The sequence below is a fragment of the Urocampus carinirostris genome, chromosome 2 (genome assembly GCF_059441175.1).
Source record: "Urocampus carinirostris isolate Australia breed hairy pipefish chromosome 2, RoL_Ucar_1.0, whole genome shotgun sequence".
Taxonomy (NCBI): Eukaryota; Metazoa; Chordata; class Actinopteri; order Syngnathiformes; family Syngnathidae; genus Urocampus; species Urocampus carinirostris.
Window position 1 is genome coordinate 14,388,695 of NC_142350.1, and position 16,569 is coordinate 14,405,263.

Sequence of the window (16,569 nt, forward strand, 5' to 3'; positions counted from 1 at the left end):
GGCCAGCGAGACCTGCAGTACCTTGGATTCTTTTCGATGTTCTTTTGTAACCCCCTTGACGAGCTGTCGTCACATTCTTGGATTAATTTTATTTGGTTGACCACTTGTGAGGCCCCTTCTCTAAGTTTCTTTTTTCCTCAAGCTGAAGTTTTGAGTTTTTCCTTGCCCGCATGTTGGTTTAAAGTCAGGCGATGGTGTAAATGTAATCCTGTGCAGTACTTTGAGACATTTTTGTGCTTAAGGGCTATGCAAATAAATGTGACTTGACTTGACACTCCTGGGAAGGTTTGCCACTGTTCCCAGTTTTTCCATTTGTGGATAATGGCTCTGACGGTGGTTCCCAAAAGCCCTACAGCCTTGGAAATGGCTTTGTGACTTTTTCCGGGCTGATTAAAAAAGTGATTGAGATTTATTCGTTGTCTCTGTGTAATATTAAAATTGGTTTGATGATCTGAAACCTTTGTGAGTGATCGAGTGATGCAAAAAAAAAAACACAGAATTCAGAAAGTGTGCAATACTTTTTCCATGGCACTGTTTACATATTTTTGCAAAACTCTTGTACTATTTCCTCACGTTTAGCATGTTTTAGGATTTGGAAGTACCTTTTAAACTGAAATAGTAAATATCCTTAATCTCATGAACGCTTAGACATTGAAACCAGGCACCCCACCCTTTGCCACCCTGTCCACCACCCACTGGGCTGGCAGACCCACCGCATGCCCATTGAAGAAAGTGGCCCTCCCCCAAGAATGAAATGAGTTGGAAGCACATCAAGCTAGCCGCGAAGCCCGTAGCCCTATTCCCCCCGGCCTATAAAGAGCGGGGTTAATGAAGCATGGTGAAGAAATTACGCTAATGCTAACCGGCAGATGTCCCATATTGTGCCTGGCTACAATAAACAATATGGCTGCCTTTGGCCCATTTGCATTAGAAAAGAAAGCAGGCCCAGAAAGCCATGTTGTGGCGGAGAGCTTGCTTCTTTTATTTTTCGTTTTGTTGATCTTGTTACCCTTTTTGGGCCTTCAAAACTTTGGGGAGTTCTTACATTTAAGTAACTTTATTTTGCAATGATTCAAAATGTTGTCAACCTTCCATTACTCAGCCCCTGTAGAAATTGACAAATCGATAAAACAGTAAAAATAAGTGTAGAAATAAATAAATACATACCTAGAAATATAAACTCCATAAACAAATTAATAAATAAATATATCACAGAATACATAAACAAATTAAGTAAATGTAATTTGTATATTTATTTATGCAAAATACATGACAAAATGAAAAAAAACGAAATAAATAAATGACAAAATACATGAAATAATGCATTAAAATATAGTCGATATAATGCACTTCAAAATATATATGCAGAAATTAGTAAATGAAATATACGACAAGATACACAACAAAATAAATATTGCAATAAATGACTGAATGAACGACAAAATACACATCAAATAAAGAACAAAATATGCAGCAAAATGTGCGACAAAATCGATACCGAAATGAAAAAATAAATAAATGCCAAATGAAATTTAAAAACACTAGACAACATACTCAACAACATACATGACAAAGTGCACCACAAAATAAATACCGAAATAAAGAAATGTCAAACTACGTGAAATAATGCATGAAAAAATACTCGACAAAATACACTACAAAATAAATGCAGAAATTCGTAAATGACAAAATATATGACAAAATACACAACAAAATAAATATTAGATTAAATGACTGCATGAACAACAAAATACACAGCAACTACAGAACAATAAATGCAGCGATCTCGTTTGTCCGCGTCCCTGCGTCCTGGACGCATCATTTTTGCTGGGGACGCATAGTCTCAAATCAACGTGCGTCCCCGGGACGCATTTTTTTTGACACAAAATTGTCATTATTACCCGATTACATTTTTTTTTTTAAACAAAGATTTACCGCACTCCAAATTTTTCGTCAGGCAGATCCGGCAGATGTTGTTTTGGTCTCGCGGTTCGAGTTTTCGTCTGCATGCCGATCTCAAGTTGTGTGGTGAAAAGTCCGTCTCTTTTTAGAGAACCGGCTTTTTCGGCTCAACTCATTCAAGGGAGCTGGCTCTCAAACGGCTCACTTCCTTTGATGCATTATATTACGAATTATTATGTTGTATAAAGAAGTTAAGAAAAAAAGGAAGTATAAAAGGAGAAAATGAAAAAAAGACAGGTTTGTGGTCCCCTTTAATCGGTATATTACCAAAAATAATTTGATGCAGAAAATGAATTAATAATTTGATGATTAACACTGAATGAAAGTATAGATTTTTATTATATATTTGTCACCGATTTACAATTTCAACCTCGATAACACTCAATTTTGGGGACCCATAGATCTCTGTTGGGACCCATAGATTTTTAAGCATGCGAGTCCCCGGGACTCATCACTTTTCAGAGGTAAAATGAACACTGTAAATGGGGCAAAATACGCGACAAAATCAATACCTAAATAAATGACTGAATAAATTGAAAAGTACAAAATACATGAAAAAATACTTGACAACATACATGACAAAATAATAAAAATTTCCTTTGTATTGTCATTCTTTGTAACAATGTACACAGAACGAAATGTCGATGCACCTGACCCGTTGTAGCGAGCCGATGCAGCCGCAGCCAACAGAGGGCGCCGCCATTTTACCAATTAGGTATGACTCGGCCGAGGCGCGAACCAGCGACCTCCCAGTCTCAAAGCGGGCAGACTAATGCACCACAAAATGAATACCATAATAAGTAAATGACAAAATAAACAAAAAATAAAAGACATATTCACAACAACAAAATGAATACCAAAACAAATAAATCACAAAATAATTGTAAAAATATATGAAAGAATACTCGACAACGTACATAACAAAATGCACACGGAAATAAATAAATTACAAAATACCTGAAAAAATGAATGACAAAATACATTTCAGAATAATTGACAATTCAAATATCGAAATAAATAAATGAGAAATAATGAAATAAATGCTGAAATAGATAAATGGCCAAGTGCATAAATAAATGAAATAATAACATTCATGTCCATATACTGTTTATTGGTATTACATGATTGATTAGTGTTCAAATATATGACGTTTATTTATAGGTATTTATTTTTACAAATGGCAGGATTGGTCCTCCATACAGATCAGGCAGGAAGGTGCCGGGGCCAAAACGGGGGGGGGCATCATTGTTTGTGCGTTTGTCCAAGAGTCACACTTGTGAGGTAATTAGTGTTTACTAGCAAATCCTGCAGAAAGGAAGCACGGTGAAATGGTTATTTAAAGCGGAGAGGAACTGACATGGGGGGGAACTATTGTGTCAGCGCACACACATTGGCATGAGTTGAGGGTCACTCACACATAAAATAACCAACCGCCTCCCTCTGTTCTATGACCCTGTCTGTCTGCTGCCCTCCTCACTAGGTCATGGCTGGAGGGAGATGTAGAAAAGAAGGTCTGTTTATGCATCCGGCCAGCCCTTGGTCAGGACCCCCATTCCTTCTCCACTCATAACACACACATGTGTGCATTAACCATAGTTGGGAGGGTTACTTTACAAATGTAATCCTATACGGTTAATAGTTACCTGTTGAAAAATGTAATCAATAAAATAGTCCAAATACTATAATATGTATGTAACTAGATTACTTTCAGGTTACCTCAATACCAAATGTGCTAATAACAGACAAAAGAAAACATTAGAAATACAATTACTAAATTGTGTTCAACATGAACTATGTAACATTGGAAAGGAATTGGAGGTTAGGTAGTTGCTTGTAGTCCTACAAAAAAGTGCTCACGCAGTATAGTTCATTTAGCAAAAATAAAACTCTTCTTTCCTGTGTCAGACGAGATATGCTCTGTTTTAGTTTACTTTAAAAGGACATGAAGAACCCAATAGCATTTGAAAAGAATTCATTTTCTAAATTTCCAACAAACTTGTTTGAAGTAAGGCTGAAAAACTTCTTAAAAGTATGCAGATGTACTAGACTAAGTAAATCATTCCCACTACATGAGATTACAGTGATCATATATTGGATTTTGAACACCAATTTCCTGTAAAATAAAAGAGAAAATAATCAATCAAATGTCCCTGAACGCGTCACTAGCGTTCAAGTTCGCCTAACGAAACTGGGCTTGCGCCAATTTAACAAAACTAAAATGAAAAGTGCTTTTACCTACAACGTAGACTGACAAACATGCCCGGCGGATGAGGTGGCGAACGTCGTGTGTAAACTTAAACTTTTATCTCTTTCGTGTCAGTGATAGAAATGAGACCATCATATTTTAACTATTCTGACCACACTGCGCCTATATTCGCTATACGCCCACACACTTCAATCACTGGACACAAGAAGCAACACTCGAAAGTGGGGCTCTCTCAAAACGTGGACAAAGATCTGATCAAAGCAGCTCCTGCCAGGTAATGGCGATTCATCAAACTGAAATAATTTCCAGAGGCTTGATACTTACTAGAAGTCGATCGATTATCTTTACTGATATCTGTACTTGGCAACTATCGGTATCAGCATTTTTTCCCCATGGGATGATTACTAAGTCATAGTCTCTTTTGCTCCTATTACCCCATTGCTCCCACATTCGCAAGCTCTTTTGAAATTTCAATGCACTTTTTCTTTTAGGATAATTTAAGTTATGTTGGTTGTACTGCCAATTTTATTTATTGTAAAAAAATAAAAAAACAAGGAGCTATTCAAGTTTTTATGTACATTTATACAAGTTGCTCCTAAGCGTAATTTTATTTACTGCACTGTTTTTGGTTTAAGTAAAAGATCAGTCACGTTAGTTGTGTTGAAATTCTAATTTATTCAAAGGGTTTCAGAGAGCGATTGAAGTTTTAATTGAATTTATAACTAATATTTTTGGTTTCTTTTTTCATTATTATTAATTTCTTACGCCATTTTTTTTATCTTTTACTCCAAATGAATGGCTTCAATCATCTGTTATCGACCTCCTCTTAATATGAATATCGGACCTAAAAACGTGTATTGGTCGATCCCTAATACATACCAATGAGCTGCGCCAAACCTTTCATAATAGTTTATTTAAAATAAAACAAAACTTGTTTTTATTTATTGGTACTGGGGACAATGCTTCTGAAAACGTGTTTATGGCACTTGAATGAGTTAAAATGGTCATCTGTTGCAGCCCCAGTGTTCATGTGAATAAGGGGTAGCGGGGGAGCACAAACGTACCCTGGGGTCTGCAGGACAAGGCTGGTCGTTTTATCCCCCCTGAGCCACCGTGTTTTCTGCTTGAGTGTGCAGGCCTCTTTGACTCACTCACCAGCTGGTCAGCTAGTGAATAGAGCTGTGGTCTCGGCTCAATGTCACTTGTGAGGTCTTGGATGAGGGAGATTTTTTATGTGAGTGTATTTACAGGAGAAAGTGCATGGAAAGCAGGGTTCGGCAAAGGTTTTAGAGTCACAGGCTGCCATGGGTTCAGAATTATGGCAGAGGAGACAGGACAGGCAGAAAAAAAATGTTTTTTGTCTTTCTTAAATATTTTTATTACAGACTTTGCAGTTGACCACTGAATGTACTTCACAAAATGTGTATCCTATTTTTACTTGTGTTTCTCGAATCAGATACTTCTAGGATACATGAGGAAAAAACAGCGTCGGTAAGGGTGCTTGAAATCCCTGAAAATGCTTGAATGTGCTTGACTTTTTGTGAAGTGTTTGTAGATGCTTGAAATTGTTGCCATGTTTCTCAACAAGTCTGCTTATAATGATGCAGACACTGCTCTCTGGTGGCTCTGCCATTGCATTTGTTATTCCCTTGTGATTAACTGCAGCTGGTATTAGTTTGTATGGCATTGTCCAATGGAGCGGGTCACCCCCAAGAGGACAGGTGCATGCTACACCTAAATACGGCACTATGAAATGTGTATTAGTTAAAATGAGTACGTTACACATATATTACATATACATATGGACATTTATCAAGAGAAATGCAAAAAATGAAGGTAGCGTTTCTCAGTGGTAAATTGTAATCGGGAGAACTTCCTGCAACTGGTAATGTAAAATACAAAATACTGTCATTCTACCCAACACCTATATGGGGAGAGAAATTATTTACACATTCATTCAAATCCACACATATACAGTTGTATGCAAAAGTTCGGGCACCCCTGATCATTTTCAAGATTTTCTATTAGAAGTCATTGGTTGTTATAATCAGCCATTTCAGTTAAATATATCATATAGCAGACAAACAGTGATATCTGAGAAGTGAAATTAAGTTCATTGGATTTACAGAAAGTGTGAAATTATTAGTTGAACAAAAGTAGACAGGTGCATACACTTGGACACCCTTGTTGTTTTATTGATTTGAAAAACTTTAGTACTAATTATTGGAACACAAAACTCGTTTGGTAAGCTCATTGGCCCCTAACCTACATACAAACGTGAAGCCAATCATTAGAAAGGGTATTTAAGGCGGCCAGTTGCAAGTTGTTCTCCTCTTTGCATCTTCTCTGAAGAATGGCAACATGGGAGCCTCCGAACAACTGTCAAATGACCTGAAAACAAAGATTGTTCAACATCATGGTTTAGGGGAAGGATACAAAAAGCTAGCTCAGGTATTTAAGCTGTCAATTTCCACTATGAGGAACATGGAAATGGAAGTACACAAGCACAGTTCTAGTTAAGGCCCGGAGTGGCAGGCCAAGAAAAATCTAAGATAAGCAGAGGCGAAGCATGGTGAGAACAGTCAAACTCAACCTACAGACCAGCTTCATAGACATGAGATGAAATGATCTGCATTTATATAGAGCTTTTCAAGTCCAGACTTCCCAAAGCTACAACAAGATCTTGCTGCAGATGGTGTCAGTGCGCATCGTTTAACTATTCAGCGCACTTTGCACAGGGAGATGCTGTATGGGAGAGTAATGCGGCAGAAGCCTTTTCTGCGCACATGCCACAAACAGAGTCGCTTGAGGTAGGCTAAAGCACATTTGGACAAGCCAGCTTCATTTTGGAATAAGGTGCTGTGGACTGATGAAACTAAAATTGAGTTATTTGGAGGTAACAAATGGCGGTATGCATGGCGGAAGAAAACAGCATTCCAAGACAAACACTTGCTACCCACAGTGAAATTTGGTGGTGGTTCCATCAAGCTGAGGGGCTGTGTGGCCAGTGCAGGTACAGGCAAGCTTGTAAAAGTTGAAGGTCGCATGGATTCCAGTCAGTATCAGCAGATTCTTGCGAACAATGTTCTAGAATCAGGGACAAAGCCGAAGTTGCGCCAGGGCAGGATACTTCAACAACGACCCCAAACACTGCTCAAATTCAACTTTGGTTTTCATGCAGAGGAACAAGTACAATGTTCTGGAATGGCCATCTCAGTCCCCAGACTTGAATATTATTGAGAATCTGTGGCGTGATTTAAAGCGGGCTGTCCATGCTCGGAAATCAGCAAACCTGACTGAAGTGGAGATCTTTTGTAAAGAAGAATGGTCAAAAATACCTTCAACCAGAATCCAGACCCTTGTTGGAAGCTATAGGATGTGTTTAGAGGCTATTTTTTCTGCAAAAGGAAGATATACGAAACATTGATGGAATTTTTCTGTTGGGGTGCCCAAATGTATGCACCTGCCTACTTTTGTTTAAGCAATTATTGCAAACTTTCTGTAACTCCTCTGAACTTCATTTCACTTCTCAGATATCACTGTGTTTGTCTGCTGTTTGATATATTTACCTGAAATTGCTGATATGAACAAGCAATGATTTTTAATGGAAAATCTTGAAAATGATCAGGGGCGCCCAAACTTTTGCATACGACTGTATTTGCGAATTACACAAGATCCAAAAGCCATGTCTCGATAAATGTACATGCAAGATTACAAATAACTTCCTGCAACTGAAAATCTAAGCTCCATTTCATTTTTACCCAAAACCCTTTTGGAGGGAGTTCAGTCTCAGAAACAAATATTTGCAATTTACCCAAGATCTAAAAAAACGCATGTCTTGATAAATGCACACGTGAGATTAAAAATCGCGTATCAGAATGGCAAAAAACCTTCGTTCATTAAAAAAAAGAACATTAATTTGAATAACAGGCATAAATACATGAACTATCACACCAATCATTTTTTTATAAATATTCATAGATTGACAAATTAGTATTTCTTTTACATATTGGTATTTATACCTAGCGGTCGTTGCCATGCGTGGCATCTTTCTACTACGCTGTGCTCATATGGCACTTGTTTTTGTTAGCATTATACAATACCGTGCCATTTAGCGGTCAAATATTACACACCGTACCTTTTACAATGACGTTAACACTGCTCTCTTGTGGCTTTGCTTTTGCATTTCTTCTTCCCTCGTTATTGACAGCAGCTGGCATTAATTTGTATCGCATTGTCCTATGAAGCATTATAGCCTCCCACAAGTCGCGCCAAGGAGAACGGGTGCAAGAATTGTGTATCAATTATGGGCTACGCAAAAAATGGAAGGTCTTTTATTAGAAGACAAAAGCGGAAACCGAAACGCTGCCCTTTTCTGCCCTAGCGTCTTTTCAATCGACACTTGGGTACTTGTTTACTAGCGCGAAGTCTCGCAGCTGAACAAGCCGGAGCTGGTCCGACATAGTTGGCGCTAGTTTACTTTAGCATTATTGATGCCAAAGGCCGTTTTCAGGTCAACCTGTGGTCATAAAACGAGAGGCCTTGCCAATTAATTTCAGCAGCTGCTATGAAATGCAGCGTTGCGCTAGCGTTAGCATGACAACCCCCAAACCCCCCCAACCCCTTCATTCATTTGTGCACGTCCGTTATTAAACATCTGCCACAGTGGACAACAAAAAGAGTTCACGGGGCCAATCCTGAAGACCAATACCATTTTTTTCCCCTCAGTGAATAAATATGCATTCAGACATCTACATGTTATATTTCTTTCCATTTGTTTTTAAATGGATTCGTTCATCACATTGTTTTTGAAACGCTCACAATGAAAGCAAATTCATGTATTGGGTCACTGTTTTAAGGACTCCATTTCATCTTTAGCTTTGTAGTATTTCTGAAGTCAGGTTTTTGTACTATTTCTGTAGTTTTTTCTAGTATTACTGTATTTTTTTAAAGTATTTTCCTTGTATTATTTTTGTAGTTTTTGTAGCATTTCCATGATAGAATTAAGTAGTATCCTGCAGTATTAGACTGCAGAAAACTACTTACTTGACTAGTATTTGTAGCATTACTGTTGTAGTATTTCTATAGTCTTATTTTTGTTTTCTCGTATTACTCCATTGGTATTTTTCGTAGAATTTCAACAGTCTTTTTGTAGTATTTCCATCGTATTATTTTTAGCATTTCTGTTGTACTTTGTAATATTTCCATAATAAAATGTTTGTAGTAATACTGTAGTATTATTTTGTAGTATTTCTTTTGAAATATATCTGTTGTAGTATTTTTGTATTATCATATTAATGTAGTAGTATTTTGTAGTAGTTCTCTTTTTTTATATTTCCATAATAACATTTTGGCAGCATTTCTGTGGTAATTTTGTTTTCTTTCCAAATTTAATTTTTTTGTAGTATTTCTGTAGGTTTTTTGTGTGATAATGTTACAGTAGTGTTATTTTTGAGGTACTTTTGTTGTAATATTTATGAAGTAGTATTATGGTTTTATAGTATTACTGTAGAAGTATCTCTGCCGTACTTCTAGAGTAAATCTTTATTTTCAGAATGTAAACAAAACAGTATTCATGATTTGGTTTTCAAAGACAGGCTGCATAGTTTGAAGTTTTCTTTAAAAATAAATATTTTCTCTTAAGTATGTGTAAAAAATGTCCAAATTAGTTCAAAGAGCCTATATATATATATATATATATATATGTATATATATATATATATATATAAAAAATGGGCAGCACGGCGGCACAGTGGTTGGCGCATGAGCGGCACAGTTCTGAGGTCGTGAGATCAAACCTCCTGTGTGGAGTTTGCATGTTCTCCCCGTGCTTGCGTGGGTTTCCTCCGGGCACTCCGGTTTCCTCCCACATTCCAAAAACATGTATATCAGGTCAATTGGCCGGTTCAAATTGTCCCTAGGTGCGATAGAGCGAGCGAATTGTCTGTCCCTGTGTGCCCTGCGATTGGCTGGCAACCAGTTCAGGGTGTCCCCTGCCCACTGCCCGAAGATAGCTGGGATGGGCTCCAGCGCTCCCGCGACCCCACTGAGGATTAGCGGTGCAGATAATAATGGAGATATATATAATATATATATATATATATATGCATGTTTTCTTTTAACCACGCCTATCTATCTATGGCGGCGCAAGGATACATGCTTGCGGCTCGTTGCTCTCCAGCTAATCTTCTATTTATTGCCGTTCTCTTGTCTTTTTTGCTTTCACTTTTGGACACATGTGTGGCCAAAAATACTTACAGTAGGGACGAACTTATTCGGTTGGGTGGGCGTCTAAATTTCGACTTTTCGGGCACTTTTTATACCGCCTATGATATACCGAGCGAACTTCAAAGAGACCCGGCATCCTTGCGGACGGCTATTCCGCTTAATAAACGACGGCAACGGCGCCGTAAGGACAGAATACAGAAGCGTGGTTGCCGTGCAGGTAGATGTGTGAAGCGTGCGAAGTCTAAGCAGCAAGATGGACGCGAGGAAGGACGCGAGGATGTAACTAATTCCACCATTCATCCCTCGCCGGACAACCCACACGAAAAGCCAAAAGAGCGGCAGCTTTTGAAGATTTCGACAAAGACTACAAAGAGTTCAGCTAAGTCAAATGATTCAGCAAAGCTGAAATTTGGTCTGTTAAATATTAGATCGCTTGCTCCAAAAGCTTTACTTGTTGATAACATTATTCGTGATTATAAACTTAACTGTATGGGTCTGTGTGAAACTTGGTTACGCCCGGATGAGTACTTAGCGCTAAATTATGCTTCTCCCCCAGACTACGAGAGTAGCCATATAGCACGCACGTTGAAAAGGGGTGGTGGTGGTCTTCTGGTGATCCCAAGAGCAAAGAAGTGTTCTGCTGGTTCGAGAGCGTTCTCCATCCGGGCACCTGAGATCCGATCTGCAACCTCAGTGGAAATGTTTAAATCTAAACTTAAAACTAACTTCTACTCCATTGCATATGAATAATAACCTACTCTTCTTGTCGGCTGAAAAATAGTCTGTGTAACATAGTGCACTAATCTGTGAAGCCCTTAGAGACTTATTGTGATTAAGGGCTATACAAATAAAAATGACTTGACTTGACTTGACTTGACTATCTGCTTTCATCTTACTTTTATCATACAAGTTTCGGTCATGAAGCACGTTAACCTGGACGTAAGGAGGCGGGGCAATGGTATCGTACTGTGATATCTATTTCTTGCTAAGATTTGAATAACAGTATCACTTTAAAAAACAATTTGCAATTGAAAAATCCCATTTATATACGACTTCATGATTATTTTGTCTTTGTTTTTTTCCAGGACATGATGTATCAGCTGCTCCAGGGGCTGGACTTCCTGCACTCGCACCGTGTCGTTCACCGTGACCTTAAACCTCAAAACATCCTGGTCACCAGCGGAGGACAGATAAAACTCGCCGATTTCGGTCTCGCTCGCATCTACAGCTTCCAGATGGCACTCACCTCTGTAGTGAGTTTTTTTTTCTTCCAGAGGTGCTCACCAACGTTGTGCAAATACACTGGCATTAGCAACTAGCATCTGTTACAACGCTAGAATTAGCATTAGTAGGTGTTGCCCATGAAGCTGCCAAATTATTTACCATTAACGTCTTAAGCTGGGGTCTTAAACTCAATTTATTAGGGACTGCTTGAGTTAAGATTTGGTTGAGGTAAATTTTTCGTATTTTGCAATTCTATTTTTGACCCGATCGTTGTCACTGTTTTCCACGTTTCCTTCCCCTTTTCACAAACTTCCTTGGGACCCATTTTTATGGGCATAAAAAAGAAACCAATAAAATCACAATAAGATGAAATGTTATCCCTCTCAAACGTGCTGATTGACTAAACAGGGAGAATAGATCAAGCAGTGCATTATCACCATCTACTGTTAGAGTGTAATCAACCCTGTTTTTCCCTTTTTAGCATTATTTTGCCAAAGCAAAGGCGTGCACCTCCTGAAAACAGGTCCGGGACCCATTTTTGGGTCTCAGCCCACCAGTTGAGAAACTCTGGTCTAGTGGTTAGGATTCAGCCCTCTCACCACCGCGACCCAGGTTTGATTCCTGCCGCATTCAATCTATTGAGAGCGTGGTTAGCGATATTTGTCCACGGGTCAATCATTTGCACAATGCGCGAATATACTACCGTAAAACTTCTTGCAAAACGCACACCCAAACTTTGGGTTGATTTTTAGGCATATGAGAAAAAAAAGCGTTATACACGAATAAATTTGGTAATTCACAATTTCATAGTTAAGACTCGGGTAATTCCCTCCTATCACGCGGAAGACTTAAAGCAATGTAAATAGCAGTTCTTCTCCAATGAGTCACATGATCAAGTTTCTGAATGGAAATTGAGATCAAGGGGCCCCTGTTGGCCCCCTTCTCAGAATTCTAGCGGACAGGGACGGAGGAGATGAGGAGACGCAGGGGGCCCCTCCCTTTCCCGCTGTCGGCACTTTGATGCCGTGCTGGTGGGCTTTGATGACTCGATAAAATGGAGACTGAATGACTCTTTGGAAGTCATTGAATTAGGGAGAGATGAGACGGTAAAGATGTTCTCAGTACTTTTTTTCTCAATTGTCTTTTTTTTTTCTTATCAGTACTTCAAAGGTGTGAAGTTACAAAGTACTTAGTAGTTTTCTTCAGGTAGATGTACTTTACTTTTGATTTTTTGTTTTGTTGACTTCTTTATTTCACTTCATACTTTCATACCTCAAATATCCGTATTTGTATTTATTTTATTTTCAAAACGTAAAACTATTAGCGTGAAAGACGGAAACAAAATATAACAGTTTTGGTTGGGACTTCCCTGCTAAGCAAACAATTATACACGTGTACAAAAAAAACTTAGTTTTTTATTTGTCCATATTAAAAAATACATTGTGTGTGATAAAGGCGAAAATGGAAACAACAATACTGCTTCGCCTCATTTGAAATGGCTCTAAATTGATGATGCTTTGTCAAAGGTTTCGAAGTCCTGAATTTAGGTGATGCTAACAGTTAACATTGTGTTAGCATCAACCATTTGAAATATTTAAAAACATTATAAATGAAATTTAAATAAAATTAACTGAAACATGAAATACACAACAAAATGAAAAATGCCTCCACTTTAATGTAGATGTAAATTAGAATAACTTTCTTTTTAATGTCAATAGCCTACCACTAATGCTGAAAATGAATGGGCTCTTCAAACGTTAACAAGGATTTTACCATTCAGGATTGCTGCTTTTGTGAACCTATTTTATAGAACTAATTCAATCAAAACTTTCTTCTTTTTGTCCAGTTTTGAGGAATCCTATTAGTTAACATTGCGTTAGCATTCACGTTTTAATAACATTTCAATGAGAGTTAACTGAACATTTTTATATATGTAATATATACATACAACAAGAATAAATACCTCCACTGTAATGTATATTTCAATTTAAAAAACACTGAGGATATAACGAATCCAATCAGAACTTTCTTTCGTTCCTGTCCCGACCTAAGGGGCTGATATGAGTTAGCAGTGTGTTAGCATAAACATTTCAATGGGAATTAATTGGAAAATTAAATATACAAAGGGAAGAAATACCTGGTTTTGTTTTATAAATACTTGTTTTTAAACAAGTGTAGCAATGATGCCGTACAAACCTCAAATGCTAACAGGAGAAAATCGATTACCTTCACAGTGTTATGTGAAGAATGATACATTTTAATACAATCAACTCAATTACGTTTGTTGTCGTTAAGATTGGTTGAGTCAGAGTAGTAGATTTTCAAGTTTTACGTTAGGTAGTGACGTCCGAGTATTTTTATTTGAATTTTTTTGCTGTTTCACCTTACCAGAAAACTATATATTTTCAATCATCAATGCTTTACTTATCAACATTTTAAATTAACAGCCTCAGATTTTAGGGAAAGTAGTAGGACTATGCATGTATTCGGTCTTCACATGACTTTCTGACTGCAGTCAGGATTTCTTTAAACTACTGTATATCAAAGTATTTTCTGTTTAATGTGGGGGATTTTCCTGGCCTTTACGCAATGACTGGAAAGGGGGGACGATTACTGGAGTTGCCTTCTTATAAGCGACTTTACCTCCAGGTATGAGTGACCCACATAGAAACTTGTAAATCATTTGTGCTGCAAAGGCATTTAACTTTTGAGCTGGTTTGCACACACACACACACACACTCATTTCCTTCCTTGATTATACAGCAAAGGCTACAATAATAGATCCGAGTGAGTTGAGATCTGTGTGGGACCGAAACATGAACATAAAATGCATACGGTGCCTAACAAAAGTATATGCACCTAAGAACTTTTTGTCGTGATGCCACATTTCAGGCTTCAAACGTAAAAGTAAATAACTGAAAATAACATCATCAAGTGGATCCAAATTATTATTTCAAACAGAAAAAAATGAAAACTGGTGCCCTATGTTCCCTCAGCTCAGCCAACTGACTCCAGAGGTTCCCTGATGTCTTTGAATGATCCAATGTTGACGTTAATGACTAACTAAAACAGTGCACCTGTGTGGCATTAAGTCTCAGTTTAAATGCACCTTCTCTGTGATGGGCTCAGTCTGTGAAAGGAGGCACAGGAGAACAGACAGTATTATGAAGACCAAAGAACACATCAAGGATAGAGTTGGGAAAAGGTTTTAAGCAAGAAAGGGATACAAGACTATTTTGCAACCTTTACAAATCTCCCAGAGTACTGTGTGAGCATCCATCCAGTATCTGCACCGCCTATCCTCAGTAGGGTCGCGGGGGTGCTGAAGCCCATCGCAGCCATCTTCGGGAAGTGGGCAGGGGGCAGCCTGAACTGGTTGCCAGCCAGTCCCAGGGCACACAGAGACCGACAACTCACTTGCTCTTTCACACCTTGGGACAATTTGGACCAGCCAATTAACATGACATGCATGTTTTTGAGAATGTGGGAGGAAACCGGAGTGCCCGGAGGAAACCCACGCAGGCACGGGGAGAACATGCAAATTCCACACGGGGAGGCTGCGGTAGCTGGACTTGAACCCTGAACCTCCACACCGTGGGGCTGCGTGCTAAACACCCATCCGCCGACCCGTCTCTGTGTGAGCAATGATACCAAAATTAAGAGAGAATGAATCCACAGCAAACCTACCAAGACCTCTTAACTTTCATCCCAAACAAGAGGAAAACCAATCAGACCAACAACAAAGTGGACCGTGATCCCAATGGATCTCCTGCAGGCACACACAGCTGAGGTGGGGCAATCTGTGCATAAAATAACTATTAGTCTAACTCTGCATAAATCTGCCCTTTATGGAAATGTATGGAAAAATAAGATTGCCCTTTCTGACAGACTACCATAAAAGGCCCTGTTTGGCGTTTTCAAAAAGACACCTAAGAGACACAAATAACATGATCTGAAAAATACTTTTGTAAGGCACTGCTCAAGACTATTGGATTTCAGGTACACAAAATGAACTGTTTAAGAGGATCTTCCCCCTTGCCCAACATATCGGCGGTTACGTATTTAGACACCGAATACCACCGTTATTGGCAGGGGTTGTGGAGAACCGCGGTTGCTTAAGGGAACAAGACACTTCTCTCTCTGTGATTCATTTTGCACTTTGAAAATGACACTCGTGTTTCCTGTGATCATTTGCTTTAAGTTTTTAAAAATGTCCCCAGGTCTTTGTTCGGCCTCGCTTACAAAATGAAACCAATGCGGTGCTCTATTTTAGGTTGAAATAACCATGCCCAACACATTTGAACAGTTTCGTGTTAATCCGACATATTAACTTATTACGGAAGGTTATCTACCTTTTTGACAGGGTTTTGATTTAAACTTATCAAAATATGCATGATTTACCAAAAGCATTAATGCATTTGCGGGTGGCAGCTGTGTTCAAAATGCTAGCATTAGTAGTTAGGATTAAAGAAACCGGCATTATCTGCTAAATTATTGTGCATTAACATCCCAAGTGATGCTAAAACTTTTAACCGAAGCGATGCTATTTGCTAATGTGGCAACAGCTATGTCAGCGTAAATGTGGACCAAATTCATGCTATGGACCCTGAGTAGGGTTTAATTTAAATGTATTTTGTAATAAAAATTTTGCATGTTTTAATACTAGGCATAAATGCAAATACACTTGCGTTGGCGGCTAGTGTGTTCACAATGCTAGCATTAGTATTAGTTGTTAAGGTCTATGAACCTGCTAGTCAGTGCTAAATTATTTAGGATTAGTGTATAAAGCTGGGGTCTCCAACATATATATCAAAATAAAAAAAGAAAGTTCCGATCTGAAGTTTTGCAAAGTGCTAAACAAAGCTAGCAACCTAAGTGATGTGAATGCACAATCTCGCAAGTGGTTAAATGAGTATGAATACAAACAAAATCCAGTCCAATCACAATAT

At 38.3% G+C, this 16,569-nt stretch overlaps 1 protein-coding gene across 3 annotated transcripts in view; it reads left to right on the forward strand.

Annotated features, from left to right (window-relative positions):
* cdk6 (cyclin dependent kinase 6) overlaps positions 1 to 16,569 on the forward strand; it is a 60,848-nt gene that overhangs the window by 13,013 nt on the left and 31,266 nt on the right. For all 3 annotated transcript variants that reach the window (XM_088329014.1, XM_088329017.1, XM_088329015.1), the window contains exon 4: positions 11,482 to 11,649. In XM_088329014.1, coding sequence (XP_088185140.1) covers positions 11,482 to 11,649 — 168 coding nt within the window. The remainder of the gene's footprint in view (positions 1 to 11,481; positions 11,650 to 16,569) is intronic.